The sequence below is a fragment of the Anomaloglossus baeobatrachus genome, chromosome 11 (genome assembly GCF_048569485.1).
Source record: "Anomaloglossus baeobatrachus isolate aAnoBae1 chromosome 11, aAnoBae1.hap1, whole genome shotgun sequence".
In the NCBI taxonomy this organism is placed as follows: domain Eukaryota; kingdom Metazoa; phylum Chordata; class Amphibia; order Anura; family Aromobatidae; genus Anomaloglossus; species Anomaloglossus baeobatrachus.
Genome location: NC_134363.1, coordinates 120,516,748 through 120,532,366, shown reverse-complemented (window position 1 = coordinate 120,532,366; position 15,619 = coordinate 120,516,748). Strand labels below are relative to the sequence as shown.

The 15,619-nt window shown below is 48.4% G+C and overlaps 1 protein-coding gene across 1 annotated transcript in view; it reads left to right on the top strand.

Moving 5' to 3' along the window:
- The window catches only part of DDX6 (DEAD-box helicase 6), a 48,031-nt gene that overhangs the window by 14,297 nt on the left and 18,115 nt on the right, over positions 1 to 15,619 (top strand). Inside the window, exons 3-5 of the mRNA XM_075329105.1 lie at positions 15,021 to 15,084; positions 15,184 to 15,288; positions 15,380 to 15,509. Coding sequence (XP_075185220.1) covers positions 15,021 to 15,084; positions 15,184 to 15,288; positions 15,380 to 15,509 — 299 coding nt within the window. The remainder of the gene's footprint in view (positions 1 to 15,020; positions 15,085 to 15,183; positions 15,289 to 15,379; positions 15,510 to 15,619) is intronic.

Sequence of the window (15,619 nt, the reverse complement as noted above, 5' to 3'; positions counted from 1 at the left end):
CCGTTTTTGCGTTTGTTTTTTGCTCCCCTTCTTTCGAGAGCCGTAACTTTTTTATTTTTCCGTCAATCTTGCCATATGAGGGCTTGTTTTTTGCGGGACAAGTTGTACTTTTAAATGAAACCATAAGTTTTACCATATGGTGTACTGGAAAGCAGCAAAAAAATTCCAAGTGTGGAAAAATTGCAAAAAAAGTGTGATGGCACAATAGTTTTTGGGATGTTTTATTCACGGTGTTCACTATATGGTAAAACTGATGTGTGGGTGTGATGCCTGAGGTCGGTGCGAGTTTGTAGACACCAAACATGTATAGGTTTACTTGTATCTAAGGGGTTAAAAAAAATCACAAGCTTGTCCAATAAAAGTGGCGTACGTTTTGCGCCATTTTCCGAAACCCGTAGAGTTCTCATTTTTTGGGATCTATGGCTCAGTGACTGCTTATTTTCTGCGTCTCGAGCTGATGTTTCTAATGGTAGCATTTTTGCGCAGATGCTACGTTTTGATCGCCTGTTATTGCATTTTGCGTAAAACTTGCGGTGACCAAAAAACGTAATTTTGGCGTTTGGAAATTTTTTGCTACTACGCCATTTACCAATCAGATTAATTGATTTTATATTTTGATCGGGCATTTCTGAACGCGGCGATACCAAATATGTGTATATTTATTTTTTTTAATGTTCAGTGGGGGGAAAGGGGGGTGATTTGAACTTTTAGGTTTTTTTAATTTTTTAAAACTTTTTTTTTTACTTTTTTTATTTTACTAGTCCCCCTAGGGGGGCTATAGCGATCAACAATCCGATTGCTGATCGCTATCTGCTGATCACAGCTATACCGCTGTAAACAGCAGAAATAGTCACATTCTTTTTTCCTCTGCTCCGTGCCGAGGAAAAAGGAAAGTGAAACTTAGTAGCAGCAGGCGTCATCACATGACCCTGTGCTACGATGGCAACCACCGAACGTCACGTGATCACTCACGTGACGTCCAGAGGGGGCGGCGGTAAGTAAAAACCATGGCCGCGCGCATATAGATCTCGCTGCCAGACTTTGGCAGCGAGATCTAAGGGGTTAATGTTCCGGGTGGAATGCGATTCCACTCGGAACATGTAGGCACACATGTCAGCTGTTGAAAACAGCTGATATGTGTGCCGATCCACGCCGCCTGCCCGCGGCAGGGGGCGGGGCTTACCGGGACACGATCCATGACGGAAAGATCCGTCCATGGTCGTGAAGGGGTTAAATCAAAGTTCTGTGTCCCCGATCTTATACTCTCCCTCCGGTGTAAACATTTTTTTCAGCATTGTTCTGGTCCTGTGGCTCCGTCTTGTGCCTGTAACTTCTGACTGGCCGGAAGTCAGAAGTTGCATCACAAGCTCTCAATGCAAGTCTGAGAGCCAGAACGAGGCTCCCATAGACTTGTATTGAGTTGTAACCTCCGACTACTCCATGATACAATGGAGCAGCCGGCAGGTCACAAATCGGAGGAGACTGAGTGGAGCCATGGAGATAAAAGATGGTGGCAGCTGAGTATAAGACCGGGTGCAGAGGACTTAAGCTGGGTTCACACTAAGCGACAACGACGTCGCTGTTACGTCACCATTTTCGGTGATGTAACAGCGACCTTGTAAGTCGCTGTTATGATCGCTGCTTAGCTGTCAAACACAGCAGAAGCAGCGATCATAACGTCGCTGTGCTACATGTGCAGAGAGCAGGGAGCCGCGCTTAGCGCTGGCTCCCTGCTCTCCTAGGTACAGTACACATCGGGTTAATTAACCCGATGTGTGCTGCAGCTACATGTCACAGTGCAGAGAGCAGGGAGCCGCGTGCACTGCTTAGCGCTGGCTCCTTGCTACAGTATACATCGGGTTAATTACCCGATGCGTACTGCAGCCACATGTGCACAGAGCAGGAGCCGGCACTGGCAGCAAGAGCGGAGGCTGGTAACGAAGGTAAATATCGGGTAACCAGGGAAAGGTCTTCCCTTGGTTACCCGATGTTTACGCTGGTTACAGCTTACTGCAGCTGCCAGACGCCGGCTCCTGCTCGCTTCATTTCGTCGCTCTCTCCCTGTCACACACAGCGATGTGTGTGTCACAGCAGGAGAGTGACGACCAAAAAATGAAGCTGGACATTCAGCAACGACCGGCGACCTCAGCAGGGGCCAGGTCGTTGCTGGATGTCACACACAGCGACAGCGACGGGACGTCGCTGCAACGTCACAGAAAATGGTGACGTAGCAGCGACGTCGTTGTTGTCGCTGTGTGTGACACCAGCTTTAGACTTAAAGCACCACTCCAGTGGTAAAAAAACGAAACACTGATTTCACCCCTTCATGACCAATCATGTATTTGTACATCCAAGTTAGTGTCCCTGCATTTGATGCGGGCTCATGCGTCGAGCCTGCATCTATTCCTGCACATGTTCGCTGATCTGATTAGCAAACGTGTGGATCGCAGAGCCGCCCGCAGCTGGGATCTGGTTAAACCTTGGTGTCAGTCTCTGCCGGCAGGGAGCCTGTCATTTCCCACTCCCATCGGCGGTCCTATTACATGATCGTGGGGCGCCAGTGGGTTGTCATGTCAGCCAGGGATCAGCTGATGAACCCTGTGTCTGCCATGACAAACTTCCTGTTAACACTGGCTGTGGTGCTGATGTACAGCTCTATATAGGATGGTCCCTAAGGGGACTATTAAATACAATAGTGCGGAGAGAAAAAAAAAGAAAAAATGAACAACTTCACCACCTGGTGATATTACATTTTTGTTTTTTTACTAACCTTCCAAGTGCTATAATCACGGGCCTGAGCAGAAACTATCCCTCTCATGCACCGGTGATTTGCGCAGGCTCGAGATTATGGGTGGGTACTAGGATGACGCTGGTGAGGTCATGCACAGCGTCGCCCATAATCTCGAGCCTGCGCAAATACATCACTGGTGCGCGAGAGGGATAGTTTCTGCTCAATCCCGCGATAGTGGCCTCTGCTAACTGCGCGAGACTTCGGCATCAGCGTGGAGGATGACTGGGCCGTCGTCATCCATGCAAATCAAGGCTGGGGGACGGCGAACAGCGCCAGGAGGGGGGACAGAAGGCAAGATAGAACCCACCAATCTGGCCAACCAAACTAATTTGCATACGAAAAGGTAATATTTTATAAAGTTGTGTTTGAGGTCTGAAAAGGGGGCCAGATACAAGGTGCACCTTCATAGAATAAAACCCAGGAGCTGCAGAAGGTGGTATTTATGGTTTAATTAGGAAAAAATCTGGTGACCGGTTCCCTTTAAAGGGAGGCGACCTAAGATATGTATATATACTTTGTAGGTTGTAAAGGGGTTAAAAATTATGATGGGGGGGGGATTATGAAAGTTCAAAATCACATCGCCTCTTTTGCCTAATTGAAAATAAAACAATAAAAAAATGCACATTCAGAACTGTCCAGTCTATCAAAACTATAAAATAAATTAATCCAATTGGGTAACCTGCGTAGCGGAGGGGAAAAATCAACTTCAGAATTACGTGTCTGTTTTTTGACTTCTACAACATTACAATAAAATGCAATGAGAGGCGATCAAACAATCGCATCGACCCAAAAATGGTATCAGTAAATACATCAGTTTAGGGCACAATCCTAATCCCTCACAGCCCCAGATTCTGAACAATGAAACTGTTACGGGTGTTGGAAAATGGCGTGAAAAAAAAGAAAAAAAAACTTGTAATGACCTGGGAATCATAATGGCCGGTCAGGTTCACCATATAGTAAACATGGTAAATAACAAAAACAATATTGTAGAATTTTTTTTTTTTCACCTAATGATGTACAGAGCGCCTGGACTTGGTTTGAGCAGTCATCCTGTGCTGACAGTCCCTTTTTAATCCCTTCACGACCTTTGACGGATCTATTCGTCATGGATCGTATGCCGTTAAGCCCTGCCCCCTGTCGCGGGCAGAGTGCGGCGATCGGCGCACATATCAGCTGTTTTCAATAGCTGACATGTGTGCCTGCATGTTACGAGTGGAATCGCATTCCACCCGTAACATTAACCCCTTACATTTCGCTGCCAAAGTCTGGCAGCGAGATGTATATACACGCGGTGAAGATTTTCACTTACCGCCGCCCCCACCGTAAGTCACCTGAGTGATCACGTGACTTTCGGTGGTTGCCATGGTAGCACAGGGTCATGTGATGACGCCTGCAGCTATGACGTTTGGTTTTCACTCAGCCTGGTGGCCAGTGAAGCAGGAAGTGACCGTATCTGCTGTTTACAGCTGTATAACTGTGATCAGCAGATAGAGCAGAGCGATCGGATTGCTGATCGCTATAGCCACCTAGGGGGACTAGTAAAATAAAAAAAGTGAAAAAAAAAGTTTTCAAAAAACCTTAAAGTTCAAATCACCCTCCTTTCACCCCATTGAAAATTAAAGGGTTAAAAAAAATACATTTCTTCATCGTTCCTTATGGGAGACCCAGACCATGGGTGTATAGCTTCTGCCTCCGGAGGACACACAAAGTACTACACTAAAAAGTGTAGCTCCTCCCTCCTAGCATATACACCCCCTGGATAACCAAATCTAGCCAGTTCAATGCTTTGTGTTCAGGAGGCACACATGCATTCTCATCTGATTTTTGATTTTAAAGAGTTTGAAGAAAAGCGGGTCCAAGCTGGACTCCCGGCATGTCCCTTCTCACCCCACTGTGTCGGCGGTGTTGTTAAGGTTGATTTCAAGGCTGGAGCCTTTCATGCCGCGCTCCTTCACCATCCCTCGGGCTCTGGCTTGAAGTGGGAGCCAGCACGGTTCTCACTGCTTTGCAGAAGACCGGTCTCCATCCGCAGCTCTTTCAGGACCCTGCCGGACGGAGCACTCATCCCTCAGGGACCTGGCCCTGCGTCTCACAAGCTAAGTATTTGAGACGTTATTGCAGGGGGTCCTTTGCATCTTTATTGTTGGGGAGAGTGTGTCAGGTTACTTTGGTGACATTTCCGGCCGGTTCTCTGGTTTTCACCTGAGAACCGCGCCGAGGGTGCCTGCTCGCTGGCCGCATTGTAAAATTCGGTTTCACTGCCCCTGCATGTCAGTCAGGCAGAGGGACAGTGCGGCGCCGCCCACCGGCCGATCAGCTCAGGGGAGGACACTCCTCTCTGAGGAGATGTTCCCCTCCCCTGGATATCTCCTTGGCCCTCCGGTTCCCGCTCTTGGACTAGGCCCCGCCCCCCCTCCTCCCTCCGGCGCCATATTATCAGCGTTCTCACACTGATCGGCGCTGGCTGCTGCATTTCTGCAACCTGTCTGGGGGTCCGAGCTGTGGGATCCGGAGGGCACACAAAACTGTCTGGTAAGCCACAACCTCTGGTTGTGGACTTTCTTATACACTCTCTGGGGGTCATTCTGAAGGAGTGTGTTCTTTACTGCAGAGCCTCCACCTCAGCAGCATGTCTCACACTAGGAGCAAGGCTGTACTCAATATGCACTGCATGTAAGCTCGTACTGCCTGAACCGAGCACATATCCTAATTGTGATGCCTGCTCTAACATGGTGGTGCCTCAGCCTGGAGTCTCCCCAGTGGTCCCTCCGGCTGCTCCGGCCCCGGTGGCTGAACCCCCGGCTTGGGTAGAATCCTTCTCTAGGTCAATCTCCCAGTCTTTTGCCGACTCCATGGGAGAGTTGTCCCGGACTCTGCTGAGCATGCATCAGCCCCCTTCTCAGGGCGCCTCTGCTGCTTCGGCTCGCTCTGCAGAGCTCACAGAGGATTCTTCATCTGCTCCCAGACCTCGTCCTCCTAAGAGGAGACGCAGGGTCCCCTCTCCTTCCTCGTCCCGCGGCTCCGATTCACGAGCCGACTCGCAGGACGAGGAGGATGTCTTTACTGGGGGCTCGGACGCTACCTCCATGTGCCCCATTGATCTGACCGAGGGTGATGCAGATGTTAGTGATTTGATTGCATCCATTAATTCTGTACTGGACCTCAATCCGCCAGTATCAGAGGAGCAACCCTCTCTGGCAGAAAAGCACCAGTTTTCCTTGCCTAAGAGAACAAGGAGTGTGTTCTTTAACCACTCCAGTTTTCAAGCCACTGTGTCCAAGCCCAGAGCCTGTCCTGACAAACGCTTCCCAAAGCGTGGTTCTGATGACCGTTTTCCTTTTCCACCAGAGGTGGTCAAGGAGTGGGCTCTCACCAAAGGTAGACCCTCCGGTGTCTAGACTCTCAGCCCGGACAGTTGTATCTGTGGCTTATGGCACCTCACTTAAGGATCCCACTGACCGCCAGGTTGACCTCCTGGCCAAGTCTGTCTGAGGCGGCAGGGGCCTCGTTCTCCCCATCCTTTGCAGCAGTGTGGGCTCTCAAAGCCATCTCTGCTTCCCTAGAGGAGATGCATTCCCTCACTAGGGACTCTATGCCTGAATTGGTTGCCTTAACTTCCCAGGCTTCAGCCTTTTCAGCCTACGCCATGTCTGCCATGCTGGAGGCTTCTCACCGCACTGCGGTGGCCTCCGCTAATTCCCTCACTATCCGCAGGATTTTGTGGCTTCGAGAGTGGAAGGCAGATGCTTCTTCAAAGAAGTACCTTGCTGGGCTCCCATTTGCTGGGTCCAGGCTGTTCGGTGAACAACTGGATGAGATTATTAAGGAGGCTACTGGCGGGAAGAGTACTTCCTTGCCACAAACCAAAACCAGGAAACCTGCCCTGGGCAGGAACCAGTCGAGGTTTCGTTCCTTTCGTTCCTCTAACTGGGCGGCCTCTAAGCCCTCGGCCTCGTCCACTAACTCAGCCAAGGACCAGAAGCCCACCTGGCGCAAGAAGCTGCGTCCACAAAGGTCCGCAGGAGCTGCTGCCACCAAGGCAGCCTCCTCTTGACTATCTGGCCGAGCCAGCAACGTCCTTGGTCGGTGGCAGGCTCTCCCACTTTGGCGACGTGTGGTTTCAACACGTCTCCGATCAGTGGGTGCGGGATATCATCTCCCACGGCTGCAGGATAGTTTCCTTCCAGCCCGCCAAACAGATTTTTTCTGTCCACTCCCCCCTGCTCCAAAGCTGCCGCCTTCTCTCAGGCCGTGGCATCCTTACAGGCCAACGGAGTAATTGTACCGGTTCCCGCCAGGAAACGGTTCAGAGGTTTTTACTCAAATCTATTCCTAGTCCCCAAAAAGGACAGTTCCTTCCGGCCCATCCTGGATCTCAAGCTTCTCAACAAGCATGTTCAGGTGCGGCATTTTCGCATGGAGTCTCTGCGATCAGTCATTGCCTCAATGACCCAGGGAGATTTCCTGGCATCTATCGACATCAGAGATGCCTATCTGCATGTGCCAATTGCAGTTTCACACCAGCGTTGGCTACGTTTTGCAATCGGAGAGGAACATTTCCAATTCATGGCTCCCCCCTTCGGGTTAGCCACGGCCCCTCGAGTATTTACCAAGGTAATGGCAGCAGTGGTTTCGGTTCTGCACCTCCAGGGGTTGGCAGTGATTCCTTACCTGGACGACCTTCTTGTCAAGGCTTCATCCAGTGCAGACTGTCAGCGGAGTGTCTCGCTCACTCTCGCCACTCTTGTTCAATTCGGGTGGCTTGTCAATCTGCCCAAGTCCACTCTGACTCCGACCCAAAAACTTGCGTACCTAGGGATGCAATTCGAGACTCTGCCAGCACTTGTCAAGCTGCCCTTAGTCAAACAGCAGTCCCTCCATCTGGCGGTGCGCTCTCTGTTGAGGCCTCGCCGTCACTCCATCAGGCACTTTATGCAGGTGCTGGGTCAGATGGTGGCGTCAATGGAAGCGGTTCCCTTTGCCCAGTTCCATCTGCGTCCTCTGCAGCTGGACATTCTCCACTGTTGGGACAAGCGGACTTCTTCCTTGCACAAGTTGGTGGCTCTGTCGCCACAGACCAGGAGCTCTCTTCAGTGGTGTCTTCGGCCCCTCTCTCTGTCTCAGGGACGCTCCTTCCTGATCCCGTCCTGGGTTATTCTCACCACGGATGCCAGTTTATCCGGCTGGGGAGCAGTATTTCTCCACCACCGAGCACAGGGCACTTGGACTCCGTCCGAATCAGTCCTCTCGATCAATGTGCTGGAGATCAGAGCTGTGCTTCTAGCTCTCGTAGCCTTTCACCACCTGTTGGCGGGCAAGCACATTCGAGTCCAGTCAGACAACGTGACAGCAGTTGCCTACATCAATCACCAGGGCGGGACTCGCAGCCGCCTGGCAATGTTGGAGGTTCAACGCATCCTTCAGTGGACGGAGGACTCCAAGTCCACCATATCCGCAGTCCACATCCCAGGCGTGGAAAACTGGGAGGCAGATTATCTCAGCCGTCAAACCGTGGACAGCGGCGAGTGGGCTCTGCATCCGGCAGTGTTCAGGTCGATCTGCTGCAAGTGGGGCACTTCAGAAGTGGATCTAATGGCATCCCGGCACAACAACAAGGTCCCGGTTTACGTGGCTCGCTCCCACGATCCTCAGGCCTTTGCAGCGGACGCGCTGGTTGAGGATTGGTCCCAGTTCCGTCTGTCTTACGTGTTTCCCCCTCTAGCTCTCTTGCCCAGAGTCCTGCGCAAGATCAGAATGGAGGGCCGTCGGGTCATACTCATTGCTCCAGACTGGCCCAGGCGAGCTTGGTACCCAGACCTGCTCCGTCTGTCCGTAGAGGTGCCGTGGCATCTCCCGGACCGCCCAGACCTTCTCTCTCAAGGTCCGTTTTTCCGCCAGAATTCTGCAGCTCTCAGATTGACGGCGTGGCTCTTGAGTCCTGGATCTTGACGGCTTCCGGCATTCCTCCCGAAGTCATCTCCACTATGACTCAGGCTCGGAAGTCTTCCTCGGCCAAGATTTACCACAGGACTTGGAGAATTTTCCTGTACTGGTGTCGTTCTTCCGGGCATGCCCCTTGGCCTTTTTTCCTTGCCGACCATCCTGTCCTTTTCTACAGTCCGGTCTGCAGCTAGGACTATCCCTCAATTCCCTTAAGGGACAGGTTTCGGCTCTGTCAGTGTTGTTCCAGCGGCGTATCGCCCGACTGGCTCAGGTGCGCACCTTCATGCAGGGTGCGTCTCACATCATTCCGCCTTACCGGCGGCCTTTGGATCCCTAGGACCTTTTAATCTGGGCCTCACGGCCTTACAGAAACCCCCCTTTGAGCCTCTTAGGGAGGTTTCTTTGTTTCGACTTTCACAGAAAGTCGTTTTTCTGGTGGCCATAACTTCTCTCAGGAGAGTCTCTGATTTGGCTGCGCTCTCTTAGGAGTCACCTTTTTTGTTTTTTCACCAAGACAAGGTGGTTCTCCGTCCGACTCCGGACTTTCTCCCTAAGGTGGTGTCTCCTTTCCACCTTAACCAGGACATTTCATTGCCTTCCTTTTGTCCGGCTCCTGTGCATCGCTTTGAGAAAGCGTTGCATACTTTAGATCTGGTGCGGGCGCTCCGGATCTATGTGTCACGCACCGCTGTTCTTAGGCGGTGCACCTCTCTTTTTGTGCTGACCACAGGTCAGCGCAAGGGTCTCTCGGCTTCTAAACCGACCCTAGCTCGTTGGATTAGGTCGGCCATATCCGATGCCTCATCAGTGTACTCAAGTGCCTCCCCCGCCGGGGATCAAGGCGCACTCGACCAGAGCTGTCGGTGCCTCTTGGGCTTTCAGGCACCAGGCTACGGCTCAGAAGGTCTGTCAGGCTGCCACTTGGCCTAGTCTGCACACCTTTTTGAAGCACTACCAAGTGCATGCTCATGCTTCGGCAGATGCGAGCTTGGGCAGACGCACCCTTCAGGCGGCTGTCACCCATTTGTGAAGTTAGGTTTTGCCTACTTCTCAGTTTTCTGTTTATTTCCCACCCATGGACTGCTTTGAGACGTCCCATGGTCTGGGTCTCCCATAAGGAACGATGAAGAAAAAGAGAATTTTGTTTACTTACCGTAAATTCTTTTTCTTATAGTTCCGACATGGGAGACCCAGCACCCTCCCTGTTGGCAGTTTTCTTGTTCCGTGTGTTTTCACCGGCTGTTGTTGTAGACAGAGGCTCCGGTTGTTCCGGGTTTTGCTCTGTCTCTACTTGTGGGTGGATGTCCTCCTTCAGCTTTTGCACTAAACTGGATAGATTTGGTTATCCAGGGGGTGTATATGCTAGGAGGGAGGAGCTACACTTTTTAGTGTAGTACTTTGTGTATCCTCCGGAGGCAGAAGCTATACACCCATGGTCTGGGTCTCCCATGTCGGAACTATAAGAAAAAGAATTTACGGTAAGTAAACAAAATTCTCTTTATTTGGTATCGCCACGTTCAGAAATGCCCGATCTATCAAAATATAAAATCAATTAATCTGATCAGTAAACGGCATAGTGGCAAAAAAATTCCAAACTCCAAAATTACGTGTTTTTTGGTTGCCGCAAATTTTACGCAAAATGCAATAACAGGCGATCATCTGCGCAAAAATGGTACCATTAGAAATGTCGGCTCGAGACGCAAAGAATAAGCAATCACTGAGCCATAGATCCAGAAAAATGAGAACTCTACGGGTTTCGGAAATGGCGCAAAACGTACGCCACTTTTTATTGGGACACACTTGTGAATTTTTTTTAACCCCTTAGATACAAGTAAACCTATACATGTTTGGTGTCTACAAACTCGTACCGACCTCAGGCATCATACCCACACATCAGTTTTACCATATAGTGAACACCGTGAATAAAACATCCCAAAAACTATTGTGCCATCACTTTTTTTTGCAGTTTTTCCACACTTGGAATTTTTTTGCTGTTTTCCAGTACACCATATGGTAAAACTTTATGGTTTCATTTAAAAGTACAACTCGTCCCGCAAAAATCAAGCCCTCATATGGCAAGATTGACGGAAAAATAAAAAAATTACGGCTCTCTGAAGAAGGGGAGCAAAAACCAAAAACTCAATAAAGGAAAGTGCTCTGGGGCTGAAGGGGTTAAACTGCATTTTTCACCAGATGTCTCAGTACATACTTTTTTCAGTTTCCTGTATACACTGTGCATCATCAGCAAGCTGCCAATCATTAGTGTGGGCGTGGTTATACAGCACTGCTACATCTACAGCAGATAAAACAGGGATTCCATCAGACCTACACAAAGCTGCCCAGTAAGACACATCGCTGGAATCAGGCTATCTTCCCCCTATACTATGCTGTCAGATTTACCTTTTTATAGGGGTTGTCCAAGGTTACATTTTATTGCCATAAAATCTGGCATTTGTTAAAAATGTGAAACCCAGCAATACTCATGCACCGTATTTTTCGGACTACAAGACGCATTTTTTTTTTTCCCCCAAATGTTGGGGAAAAGTGGGGGATGTGTCTTAGGCTGAATGTAGGGCTACGGGGAATGAGGGTGGAGCGGGTCATCGGCGGCACGAGCAGGCTGTAGCAGCGCCTACCGTGACCATGTGGGCCCGCTCATTTAATAAGCACGCCCATCATCCCGCCCATCATCTCTCAGCGCTGAAGCCAGCACTGACAGGTGGGTGGGGAATGCGCGCATATTAAACAGCCTGCTCGCATGATCACCCCTGGCAACTACAGCCTGGAGTGATCATGTGCGGCTGTATTCACTGCCCCCCGCCCCCTCCTCCCCACCCCGCGCATCATAATCATCAGCGCGGAGTGCAGTGAATCAGTATAACTCACTGGTCATGATCCCTGCAGCACCGCAATGTCCTCCTGTCTGTGTTGGTGGCGGCTGTGTGGAGACTAGCGGGGCTCACAGCGATGACATCATCTCTGTGCGCACGTGTACACGCAGCTGCCGCTGGCACAGACAGAAGGACATCACGATGCTGCAGGGAGCGTGGCCGGCTCCACACTGCGGCGCTGCTGCTGACGACAAACGCGAGGAGGAGCAGCGATGCTGCAGGGATTGAGGTAAGGCTAGTTTCACACCTGCGTTGAACGGGATCCGTAGCATTGCATTGTGTGACGCATGCAACGGATGCGTTGCATATAGTGGCACAACGCATGCTACAGATCGTACAAAATAACGCAGTCCGTTGTAGTTTTTTTCCTTGTCTTTACACATCTGAGCATGCGCAGTTGTGTAAAGTCAGGTGCGTTAACGGAATCCATCAAATGACGCAATCTAACGGAATCCGCCACCATAGGCGTCCATTATAAAAACGGACGCCTAACGGATTCCTGCAGATTGCGTTTTTTTGACACTCCGTCAAGCGCAGAAAAACGTTACATGCTGCGTTCCATCCGCCCGACGCGGCGTCAAAACGACGCTGCGTCGTTCAGCGGATGCAACGCAGACACTTGCGTTACAGTGCGTCGTCCATACAAGTCTATGGAGAATAGCGCAGTGCGTTAACGGACTGCGCTATTCTCCATAGTGACGAACTGCGCTGAACGCAAGTGTGAAACTAGCCTAAGGTGAGTATGAACGTTTATTTATTTTTTTTTTTTTTATGTGCCACAGGATGCGGGCTGTATACCAGGATGAGGGTATATTATGAGCAGGATGTGGCCATATGCCAGTATATAGGATGCGGCCATATGCCAGGATGACAGTATATAGCAGGATGCGACCATATGCCAGGATGACGGTATATAGCAGGATGTGGGCTATACCAGGATGAGGGATATGACATAAGTGTCGGCAGCAAGATCCTCGCCCCATAACAGTGTGTCATGACCACATTTTTTGCTTAAAAGTTTATTTTCCTCCTCTAAAACCAGGGTGCGTCTTATGGTCCGGTGCGTCTTACAGTCCGAAAAATACGGTACCCCAGGTAATGGGCCGCAGCAGTGAAGTAACCACTGTAGCAAATTTCTGCTGATGTAGGCAGCATGAACCACCGAGCTCAATGATTCACTGCAGTGGTCTTGTTCTTTATACTACTGCAGTCGGCTTGCCATGAAAAGTATAGCTGCCTAGTACAAGTTGGTGAACAGAAAAACAATTTACAGATCTCAGAAAATGGTGACACAAACGGGTTTTTTTTTTTTTTTTTTTTTTTTTTTTTATACAAATGTTCTTTTTTTTCTTTTTTAACACTTAGAAAAGAAAAGTCTATATGCTTGATATCACCTTAATTGTACTGACCTGGGAAATAATACAATGTCATGTCCAAAACAAACAAAAAAACAATGGTGGAGTCGGATTTATATATTTTTTTCCATTGCACTTTGAAATGTTTTCCCCATTCACAGTTCATTATATGAAGTGGTTTGACAATAGACACGTCTCGTCCCGCTGTGTCAGCAGAAAGTCCTGGCTCTTGAGTAATTTCATGTTTGCACTTCCATTTTTTTTCCTCCCCCAAACATGAAGGTTTGTGCAGGAAAACTTTCAAAATGTTACAGGGACAGTATAATCCTTTATAAAATATTAACTGGTCTCATCATTTCTAAGGTGTATGACAATGTACAGTGCCTTGCGAAAGTATTCGGCCCCCTTGAATTTTTCAACCTTTTTCCACATTTCAGGCTTCAAACATAAAGATAAAAATGTTAATGTTATGGTGAAGAATCAACAACAAGTGGGACACAATTTTGAAGTTGAACGAAATTTATTGCTTATTTTAAACTTTTTAAAAAAAATAAACTGAAAAGTGGGGCGTGCAATATTATTCGTCCCCTTTACTTTCAGTGCCGCAAACTCACTCCAGAAGTTCATTGAGGATCTCTGAATGATCCAATGTTGTCATAAATGACTGATAAATATAAGCTCCCTGTGTGTAATAGTCTCTGTATAAATGCACCTGCTCTGTGATAGTCTGTGCTCTTTTTTTAAAGCACAGATGGCATCATGAAGACCAAGGAACACATCAGGCAGGGCCGTGATACTGTTGTGGAGAAGTTTAAAGCCGGATTTGGTTACAAATGATTTCCACAGCTTTAAAACATCCCAAGGAGCACTGTGCAAGTGATCGTATTGAAATGGGAGATTTGCAGTGGTATGATACTCCTTCCAAGACCTGGCCGTCCATCCAAACTTTCATCTCAAACAAGGAGAAGACTGATCAGAGATGCAGCCAAGAAGCCCATGATCACTCTGGATGAACTGCAGAGATCTACAGCTGAGGTGGGAGAGTCTGTCCATAGGACAACAATCAGTCATACACTGCACAAATCTGGCCTTTATGGAAGAGTGGCAAGGAGGAAGCCATTTCTCAAAGATATCCATAAAAAGTCTCGTTTAAAGTTTGCCACAAGCCACCTGGGAGACACACCAAACATGTGGAAGAAGGTGCTCTGCTCAGATGAAACCAAAATCAAACTTTTTGGGCGCAATGCCAAACTATATGCTTGGCATAAAAGCAACACAGCTCATCACCCTAAACACACCATCCCCACTGTCAAACATGGTGGTGGCAGCATCATGGTTTGGGCCTGCTTTTCTTCAGCAGGGACAGGGAAGATGGTTAAAATTGATGGGAAGATGGACGGAGCCAAATACAGAACCAGTCTTGAAGAAAACCTGTTGGAGTCTGCAAAAGACCTGAGACTGGGACGGAGATTTGTCTTTCAACAAGACAATAATCCCAAACCTAAAGCAAATTCTACAATGGAATGGTTCACAAACGTATCCAGGTGTTAGAATGGCCAAGTCACAGTCCAGACCTGAACCCAATCGAGAATCTGTGGAAAGAGCTGAAAACTGCTGTTCACAAACGCCTCCATCCAACCTCACTCCGCTCCAGCTGTTTGCAAAGGAAGAATGGGCAAGAATTTCAGTCTCTTGATGTGCAAAACTGATAGACACATACCCCAAGAGACTTGTGCTGTAATTGCAGCAAAAGGTGGCGCTACAAAGTATTAACTTAAAGGGGATGAATAATATTGCACGCCCCAATTTTCAGTTTATTAAAGTTTTTAACATAAGCAGTAAACTTCGTTCAACTTCACAATTGTGTCCCACTTGTTGATTCTTCACCAGAACATTAACATTTTTATCTTTGTTATGAAGCCTGAAATGTGGGAAGAGGTTGAAAAATTCAAGGGGGAGGAATACTTTTGCAAGGCACTGTATACGGTTTAATCCGAAATTTGGGCAGAGTCACTTGAAATGTTTTGTTCTTCCTTGCAGACCTGGTGATGACTGGAAGAAGACATTAAAACTCCCACCGAAAGATCTTCGAATAAAGACTTCAGTAAGATTTTTAATTTTTTTTTTCTCCTTTTAACAAGAATTTAAAATAAAAATCTTTCTTGATGATTTCCTCTGGGTGACTTTCATGTTTCATTTCCAGGATGTCACCTCCACAAAAGGCAATGAGTTTGAAGATTACTGCTTAAAACGAGAGCTGCTCATGGGGATTTTCGAAATGGGATGGGAGAAACCGTCCCCAATTCAGGTTGGTAAAATAGAGGCCGTCTGTGAAGCACTAACACCGTGAAGACACAGGGCTTTATTTATCATGAGGCTTTCTTTATTTTTCTTAACAGGAGGAAAGCATTCCCATTGCATTGTCTGGTAGGGATATCTTGGCTAGAGCAAAAAATGGAACTGGCAAGAGTGGAGCCTACCTCATTCCCTTACTTGAACGGCTAGACCTAAAGAAGGACTGCATACAAGGTTATTATTGCTCACACAACTAGAAAGAAAGCTCTTTCCAATATGTATAGTACATTGTGTTAAAGAAAGTTATACTGGGCTTCAGCATTGATTCTCCGGTGTGCGTCGTT